The sequence below is a fragment of the Catharus ustulatus genome, chromosome 17 (genome assembly GCF_009819885.2).
Source record: "Catharus ustulatus isolate bCatUst1 chromosome 17, bCatUst1.pri.v2, whole genome shotgun sequence".
Classification (NCBI taxonomy): domain Eukaryota; kingdom Metazoa; phylum Chordata; class Aves; order Passeriformes; family Turdidae; genus Catharus; species Catharus ustulatus.
In genome coordinates, this window is record NC_046237.1 from 7108504 (window position 1) to 7117068 (window position 8565).

Sequence of the window (8565 nt, forward strand, 5' to 3'; positions counted from 1 at the left end):
CAGAACCTGCCCGGGCAGCACGGGAGGAGGAGCACAGCCGGAGCAGCCTTTATTCCCCAGCCTGTCCCGTCCCTGGGGAGTCTGATCCCGCAGCCCCCGTTAGCGCAGCCCTGCCGGAGCCTATGGGGCCCGGGGGAGGCTCCGCGGCCACCCCCGCTCTGGTTTAATGGTTAACGGCGGCCGAAGCGCAGAGCTGGAGGCTCCGGCAGCTCCTTTCGGTGTTGTGCAACTCCTCGAGTATCGCCCACCCTTGCACAGGTTGCCACCAGCCCGACCCCCGGCACGGGCAGGGTGCTTGGCAGGGTGGCATCACAAATTAAAATCGAGGTCATAGCACCTCTTAAATTGGAAAGGCCGTGCACGGATCATTTAGTCCAACTCCTGGCCCTGCACAGGACTGCCCCAAGCATCACCGTCCCTGGGAGATCCCCCCGTGGCACTGGATGCCGTTGCCGGGGGTTAGCTGCGGACCGGACTGTGATGCCCCCAGCCCAGCTGGTCTTGCAGAGGGAGCCGCGGCCGTGCCCGCGCTGCCCGTGTCCCCTGGCACGGGGCACGGGACCGCATGGCTGTGAGCTTCGGGGATGCGGGGTAGGCGGGCTGCGGAGCTGTTCAGGTGCGGGGCTGGTTTGAGTGGAGAGCCCTGTGCTGCCGTCCAGCCACAGAGCTGCGCGGGCTGCGGAGCCGTACGCGGTGCAGGGACCTGGGGGGTGCGGATCCTTGTAGTAAGAGCCCTGTACAGCGCCTTGCAGTGTGTCACACCGTGCAGTGTGTCACACCGTGCAGGTATCGCACCGTACAGGTGTCACACCGTGCAGGTGTCGCACCGTGCAGTGTGCAATGCGCCTTGCAGTCCCGTGCTACATCCTACGGCGTGCAGGACTATAGGAGGTGCAGCCCCGTTCAGCCTCTGACGGCGCTCCTGGGCTCCTGCTCGCTCCCTCTTGTGGGAACGGCACCGCTCAGCACCATCCCTCGCAGCCCCGTCCCCTCGCAGTGTGACAGAGCCCCGCACGCCTCTGTCCCCCGGGGCTGAGGCGGGGAACTCCCAGCCCTACCCTCTCGTCTCGCTCTGACCCCAACCCCGACCTTCCCGACCAGACTCTGAGACTCCAAGTGATGTTTGGGGTGGGTTCTTCATTCACCGCCCAGATTCCAAGCCTCCAGCCAGGCACATTTTCCATCACCCTGAGGACTGGGCAGTTGATCTCCCAAGTCCCACAGGAATCGTGGGCAAGCGGGCAGCCCTGCACGGCTTCTGTTGCTGCAGAACGGATTTGGCCACCTCAGCTCCACCACAGCAGGAGCTTTCTCTTTCCTGGTGCCATTCCAAGCCCGCCTTTCCCCAGAGAAGTGGCACAGTGGTAACCCACATCCCAGCCCACGGGTGAGAGCGCAGGGACCGGAGTGAAGCCACACAGATCCCGCACGGAAATGATGCTCCTGTGCCTGGCAACACAGCCCAGAACAGCTCCCAAGGGATTCAGGTGGTGCAGGAGGGACCCAGCCATGTGCGGTGGGATGATGGAGAAGGGAAGCAGGGCAAGGATGCGGCGTGGGGCAGCGGGGTGAGAGCCCACGCGTCGCTGTGGCGAGCTGGCAGCAGGAAGAGCAGCAGCACCTGCTCTATCAGCGCCCTTATCTCGCAGGGGGATGGGAGAAGCTCTCGAGGGTGGCTGTGGTTTGGCGTCGAGCGCGGGGCTGACGAAGCCTGGGGCGCCTCCAGCTCTAACGCCTTCAGCGGGGTTTGCTGAGCGCCGCGTTTTCGGTTTTCATCTCTTCAGCAGTCGCGGTGCAGGGGCAAAGATGCTGAGGGAAGGCGCGTCGCTTCCTGCCACACAGCCCGGCACGGTACGGCACGGCACAGGGGCTGCGGGTTCCACCCGGCTCCAGCGAGCGCCAGGCCACCGTGCCACGAGGTCAGGCAGCCACTCGCCATGTGACAGGGCCACCGTCACTGCCTCGCCTCGTGTCCCTTGGGGCACGGATGTGCAACTCCACCGGGGAGGAGAGGAGGGAAGTTTAAACTCTGGTGCACATCCAGCTCAGCCAAGCTTTTTTGGAGGCTGCAGGATCCATAGGAGTGATGGGGAGGTGAGCAAAGAAGAAAATGCTGGGAAAACAGAGCCTGGCTTCTAACCCAGCTCCGTGCAAGGCTCTGCTCTGGCACAGATCACCCCATACAGCAGCTCTTGGTGGCTGTGTCCCCATTTCAGAGGTGCCAAACCACTCATCCAGGGGGGGTGCACTCACGGCCAACTGTGCTCAAAGCTGCTCTCCCTGCAGCAACAGCAGCAACAGCCCCGGAACCAAGGATTTTGACTCAGTTTAAGAGTGTAAACCTTCTCTCAGCGTTTTAATGGTGTTTGGGAGAGGGCTGCCCATGGAGACACCCTTGCATGGGTATGAAAGGGTGGGAATGGAGGAAGGAGCAGAGCCCACAGCCCACACCAGTGCAATTTCTGTGTTGTCCTGTACAGAGTCTTTGGTGGACTCAAAGATCCCTTGTGGGTCCTTTCCAACTCAGGATGTTCTATGATTCCATGAAGGCAAAGGGGTGAGCCCATCTCCCCATAAAAAGGGACATTCTGGGATGGGAGCAAAGCTTCTCAGGGCTTCCTGGGGGCTGGATGGGGCCCTGGTCTCCCCCAGGCAGTGTGAGAAGGACAGAGACCTTCAGTCATGGCAGAAACCTCCTGCTGAGGGTCTGATCCTACAGCCCCATCACCTCCCTGCCCCAAAACCTTCCTGGTCCCCTCCCTGTTCCCATATTGGTGCCTGTCTCATTGGGTCAGCACCCAGCACCCCCAAACTGCCCATCTTGGGACATCCCACCAGCAACCTGCTGGCACCAGCTGGGCTGGGACAAGGACACTCACAGAAAAGTAACAGAAAATATCTACAGAGAGTGAGCGCAGGGATGCAGCTGCCCTGGTGGGCACAGGGCTGCTGGCACCTGTCCCTTTGGCACCCCACAGTGTCCAGCCAGGTGGGACCCCCTTGTGGCACTGCCCCTGTCCCCGGGGGCTATAGGTTGGTGATGTAAACCTCCAGCCCATTGGCTGCTGTCCGGGCAGAGCCTTTCCGGGGCTCCCCTGCCCAAATGTCCACCACACTCTCGTACAGGTTCTCAGGGACACAGGGCTTCCCTGGCTTGTCCCGTTTTGCCGCCTTCTTCCAGTTAATGTCCACAGCCTCGTAGTCAGGGTCGGGGCCACGGCCCTGAGCAGTCCATGCTCTGTCATTGATGGACTCATAACAGGGGTCAGGGGCTGCTGGGGCCCCCTCCTGATGGTGGGGGGGTGGCCACCCAGAACCTGCCTCCTTTACAGCCCTCAGGGTTGATGCAGGGGCCTGGGATTTCTTCTTGGTGGCTTTGCACACCGTCGAGTACATCTCCTCCAGCTGCAAAAGGAATTTTTTTTTGGGGGTGGAAGTTTGGGGGCAATCCCTGCCCACTGCAGGGTATCCTCCTGATTTTGTCATCCCCTCCCACAACTTCTGACAACCCCCAGGAGGATCCTGGCAGCGGATCCTAATTTATACCCTGCTCCAAACATGGGTACTACAGGGACACAGGAAATTAAATTACCCCCCATGTGCCCCATCCCTGCTGCCCCCCCAAGTCGTACCTTGGCCTGAGGGGCATTGCCTGCACCATCCCAGCAGTGCTGTGCTCCAGCAGGTCCTGCCACAGCCCCATCCTGCACCTCCACCGACACTGCCTTCTTCACTTTGTGGACACAGGCATAATCAGCTGCCCCATGCACAGCCCGTGGAGGGGACACCTGGGTGCCAGCTGGCATGGGGGACACCGGGGTGTCCTCTCCCCCCACTGCCAGGCACTCATAGACAGTGTCTGGTGCTGGTTTCCGCAGCGGGGTGAAGAGCAGGTTGGAGTAGGTCTGGTCGGGGACTGAGGAGGTGGCCGGGGGCTCAGGGACCGGGATCTGGGGCAGCTCACGGTGCAGGAGGCCGGAGCTGTGCAGGGATTCGCCTCCAGGGGCCGTGGGACAGGGGAGATCCAGGCTGGCCGGACGCTGCACTGTGGGAGAGAAGAGGGAATGAGGGGATGCCACAGGCACCAACCACAGTGCCAGCACAGTGCCAGCACTGTGGCACGTCTGTCCATGACATGATGTACTCTCTGGGCAGCATGGGGACTGCAGGCAGATGCCAAGGGCCACCAGCCCCTTGGGCTCCCCCTGCTCCATGGCCACTCACCATCATCTCTGACCTTCACCCGGTACAGCTCGTGCAGCTTCGTGTCCGACTTGCTGAGTGACCGCAGCTGTGTCTGGCGGAGCAGGGCCTGCCATGGGGGAACAGACACCCTCAGGCTGGGCTGAGAGCCCAGACCACCCCCCAGGGCTGATCCTACCCCCCAGATGTGCTCTTACCTCGTCCACAAGCTTCACCCCATCTGGAGCGACCTTCTTCCTGCCCTTCCTGCGGGGAGAAGTGGGCTGAGCCCAAGGCAGATGGCAAAGCCGGGGGGTGAGGAGCAGGTGTCCCAGGTCCCCAACACGGCACTCCCCAAACTCACATCCTGCTCCTTCCCCAGCCCCACAGCAGGGGCTGTGCTGTTCTGGGGACATCACAATTGCATCCTGTCCCCACTGAGCTGTGCAGACACCACCGGCACCACCCTCGGCATTGCCCATCCTGCTCACAGCTCAGCCCTCCCTGGGCTGCTCCTCTGAGGGTTTTGCGTGTAGGGGCTGCAGCACACAGGGATGCAAGATCAAGCCAGAGCTGAACTGAGGCACAGATGGGGGCTTGGGGTGAGCAGAGCAGCAGATCCCCGTGGTCCCAGCTCAGGATGGCCACACACAGAGTCTCCACGTGCAGCCACCAAGCATCACCGAGGGATCCCCAGCCCCATCCCAGCCCCAGGAGGGAAAGTGGGGGAGCCGTGAGCAGCACGTACCGTTTACAGACAGCACACAGGGTGCCCAGGTAGACCAGGCCACCGAGCAGGGCCAGGGCAGTGCCAGCTGGCAGGAGCCTGGTCCCTGCTGTCCCCTCGCCGCTGGCTGCAGCCATGGGAGAGCCGCTTCCAGCACCACTGTGGGGCTGAGCTCTGAGGAGAGAGAACATGAGATGGAGTTCAGCCAGGAGTGCTGGGCTCACCACGGCATGAAATGGTGCTCTGTGACCCCTGCAGCACAGTCCCTGAGCAGGGAGTGTCTCTGGATGCTCTGGACAGGGACATTTCACTGCGTGTCCCATTTTCTGGCCAGCGATTGCCATCCCCAGAGTTGCCATAACACTTCCAGTGCCCAGCCCAGTGCTCTGCCACCACCAGGAAAACTTCAGATTTTGGTTCCTTTAAAAAAAAAAAAAACTAACAAAACCAGCAGGATTCAAGTTTACAAGTTGCCACTGAAATAGTGGAAAGGAGATGCTCAGGAGCCCTGAAAACCCTTTGGAGACACCCTGAAAATGACAGAAGGCTTTCTGGGGTCACTGGGACACCACTCCAGGCTGTGGGATGGGGGTGACACCGCTCCTGAGCGTAAGGGAGGCCAGTAAGAACAGGCAGGATGACTCAATTTCCTGGAAACAGCGTGACCTTCAGTGTCTCCCTCCTCTCCCTCATGCCCTGGGCTCAGCAGAGCACACCAGGACACCCTCCTTTCACAACGGGTTCACACAGACCCCACATTCCCTGTGCCACCACGACCCCAGGTCTGCAGCCGCTCTCTGCTGTGACACCAGAGCAGAAAACACCCAATCTTCTCACCCCTTTCCTCTGCTTAAAGCTGTGCCTTGCCCAAATCCAGCCCTTATCCCTGCGCTTTCCTCAAGGCAAAAATCGCCCTCTGCAAACCTCGGCAGAGCCAGAGCAAGCGGTGCAGGGGCAGGAGGGTGCTGGGGAGCCTGACACAAAGCATGGATGCTCCCCAGCCTGTCAGGATCACCCCCTTCCCCAGGAGGCTTTTGGTGACCCCTGCCCCGTCATTCTCATGCCACCATCCCCATCCCTGCTCCACAGAGAACCCAAAGCAAAAGCTGACAGCCCTTCACCTTCACCGGCGTCGACGGCGGCTGCAGCTCCCAGCTCCGCACAGCTCAGCTCTGCGCACCCTGCTCTACTAAAAAAGGCTGGCCTGACACCAGCACCCAGGAAATGCCTGACCTGAAAGGAGATGGAGGCAGTTCCTGGAGTAAAGCACAGCATCAAGAAGCCACTGTACCTGATCCAGATGGGCCTGCAGTAGGGTCCCTGGGCAGAGCTGGGCAGGATCAGCTTCCACCAGCACAGATGGGAACCCAGAGATCCGGCGGGACATGCTGAGCACCTCTTACTCACCCTCTTGCATATCTTCATCCAGATGACAAAGCCCAGATGAGCTCTGCTGAGAAGCCACCCTGCCTTGTGTAAATCTCAGAAGCTACTGCAGACTCACAGGAGCTCCCCTCTCCCCTGCATCCCCGGTCACACAGCAGCATCTCTGGCACATTTTTACCCCAATAACCAGAAGGTCTCTGCCCATTTGCAGCACCCTTTTATCTGAGAACATCCTTTTATCTAGGAATTTCTCATGCCTTTGGAAACTGCCCTGACTGAAGCATGAACCCTGGAGAGCAATTATTTCAAGGTAGAAAGTGAGACAGAGAGGTTTTAAGGACTAACCAGGCTGGACAGACTGGCTTAGATCAGAGCTGGGAAGGGGAGGCTGTTCCCTTTCCAACAACATTTTAATTAGACAACACAGCTTTTCTGTCTGAGCATACTTTAATTATTCGGATTACCTGCAACAGGGCTGGTGCGTTAGACAGAGCCTGGAGCTCCTTGCTGGACTCGTTCAGCTCATTAGAGTGATGGAATCATGGGCTGCAGGACCAGGGCAGAGCTGAGCAGGCTCTGGAGTTGAGCAGACAAAGTTCTAATGAAGTTCAATGGCCAGGAGCTGGTGTGATGCTGGAACCGAGGTGGGAGCTTTCAGCATGCTGAGGCAGGAACACACAGGGCAGCTTATCCCACAGCAGGGGGATTTTCCATCCCTGAATTTTGAAGATTGAAAGGAGAGACTTCCTTGAGTAGAAATGAATGCAGAGAATTTCTTCTGTCCTACTCTCTGTAGAGCAGGTCGGTGGTTGCTCCAGGATTTCTGAGCAGTGAAACTGTGCAGTGCACGCTCCTCAGTGTCCAGGCTCAGCAGGCACTGAGAGGAGCCACTTCTTGGGTCTCCTAAAATCACAGCTCTGCGAGCAGAACCAGTGCCTGGCTAAAGATGCTCAGGTAGCACTGAGCAGGTTTGCAAGGCAAAGTCTCAGCCAGACCTTCCAAAACCTACACCTGAATTTCCTGCCAATGCAGCTATCGATCTCCCAGCCCTGGGGGTGCCCCCCGGGGCAGGAGACTCAGCAGACAGCGTTTCACAAGGCGCTGGCTCTGCCAGCGGAGGTGGCTTTGAAGACGAGGGCGGTCACAGCCGTTGAGGACGTGCCACAACACCCGAGATTGCTCCTCCGAGTGTGACACCCGAGCACAGGCACCCTAAAGGCAGATGGGTTGCTACTCCAGGATGTGGGAGTATTTTGTGAGTCCTACAAAAGGTGCAAGTTCCTCATCTGGGCTTCCTGAAAGCAAGATTAAATTCGCTGCCAAACTAAGTGCTGCTGCTGATGATTCTTCCTGGCCTCTGATTCATCTCCCCAGATAAAACCACACAGTATTCAGTGCAGGGTGGCAAGAAAAAAGTCTGAGAAGCTACTCAAAACCTATTTGCACAAAACCAAGAGAAACATTTGAGCTGATTTCCATCAGCAACTGTGCCCACAGCTGCAGCAAACTCTGCTCAGGTACCCCAGGGAGTTGTGCTTCAAAAAAGGCCAAAGAAGCAGAAGTAGATGGATTTTTTTTCTTTTCAGTTACAAAAAGTGAAAGCTCTGTTTACAGTCAGTCACAACACTGAATGTGCCTTGCACCATGGGGTGCAATTAGTGAATTTTAAAACTATTTCAATAAAGCAGGCATGAGATCTTATCCACTTTGCTCATTTCTGTAATGACATTTCATGGCCAAACACCTCTGGGGGCTTTTCATTTCGAAAGTGCCAACCATACTTCTAAATGCCAGACCCAAATGTCTGAAAACTTGGATGCAGACTTCTAGCTGCAGCTCTGATCACTGCTCACATGCTGGAGTGGCTTTTGAAATACAACTTTAAAACCTTCGGGTGAGTGACTGCCAGCCCACAGGACTCTGCTTGAGGCTGACACCATTTCAGGTGACTTTTCTTTCTTCCCGCCCTCCCCTCGTTGCTGACAACTCACTTGGGCAGAAAAAGTTCTTCTACAGCAAGAATCAGCTCAAGAGGTTTTCTGCAAAACTGAGCCACAGCAGGAGACCAGTGGAGAGCTCTGAGCTGCTGTTATGGGAAGACAGATTCCAAACTACAGGATGGCTGTATTAAGGAGATGTGTCCTCTCCAGAACCACCTGCCTGCCACAGTGGTTTCCTTTGCCACAAATGCACTGCTTTTACATCATCTTAGGTTTTCAAAGACAGCATTTCAGTGACCACATTCTCAAGCCTCCTGACCCAGAGACAGG

General features: G+C 57.9%; 1 protein-coding gene across 1 annotated transcript; it reads right to left on the reverse strand.

The window, feature by feature from the left end:
• Positions 1 to 2985: 2985 nt before the first annotated feature.
• Positions 2986 to 5046, reverse strand: LIME1 (Lck interacting transmembrane adaptor 1). The gene is made up of 5 exons (XM_033075197.1): positions 4931 to 5046; positions 4401 to 4449; positions 4225 to 4312; positions 3633 to 4045; positions 2986 to 3405 (listed from the first exon to the last, which is right to left on the reverse strand). The coding sequence occupies exons 1-5, from the start codon at positions 5044 to 5046 to the stop codon at positions 3028 to 3030; spliced, it is 1044 nt and encodes a 347-aa protein (XP_032931088.1). The 3' UTR covers positions 2986 to 3027.
• Positions 5047 to 8565: the final 3519 nt, after the last annotated feature.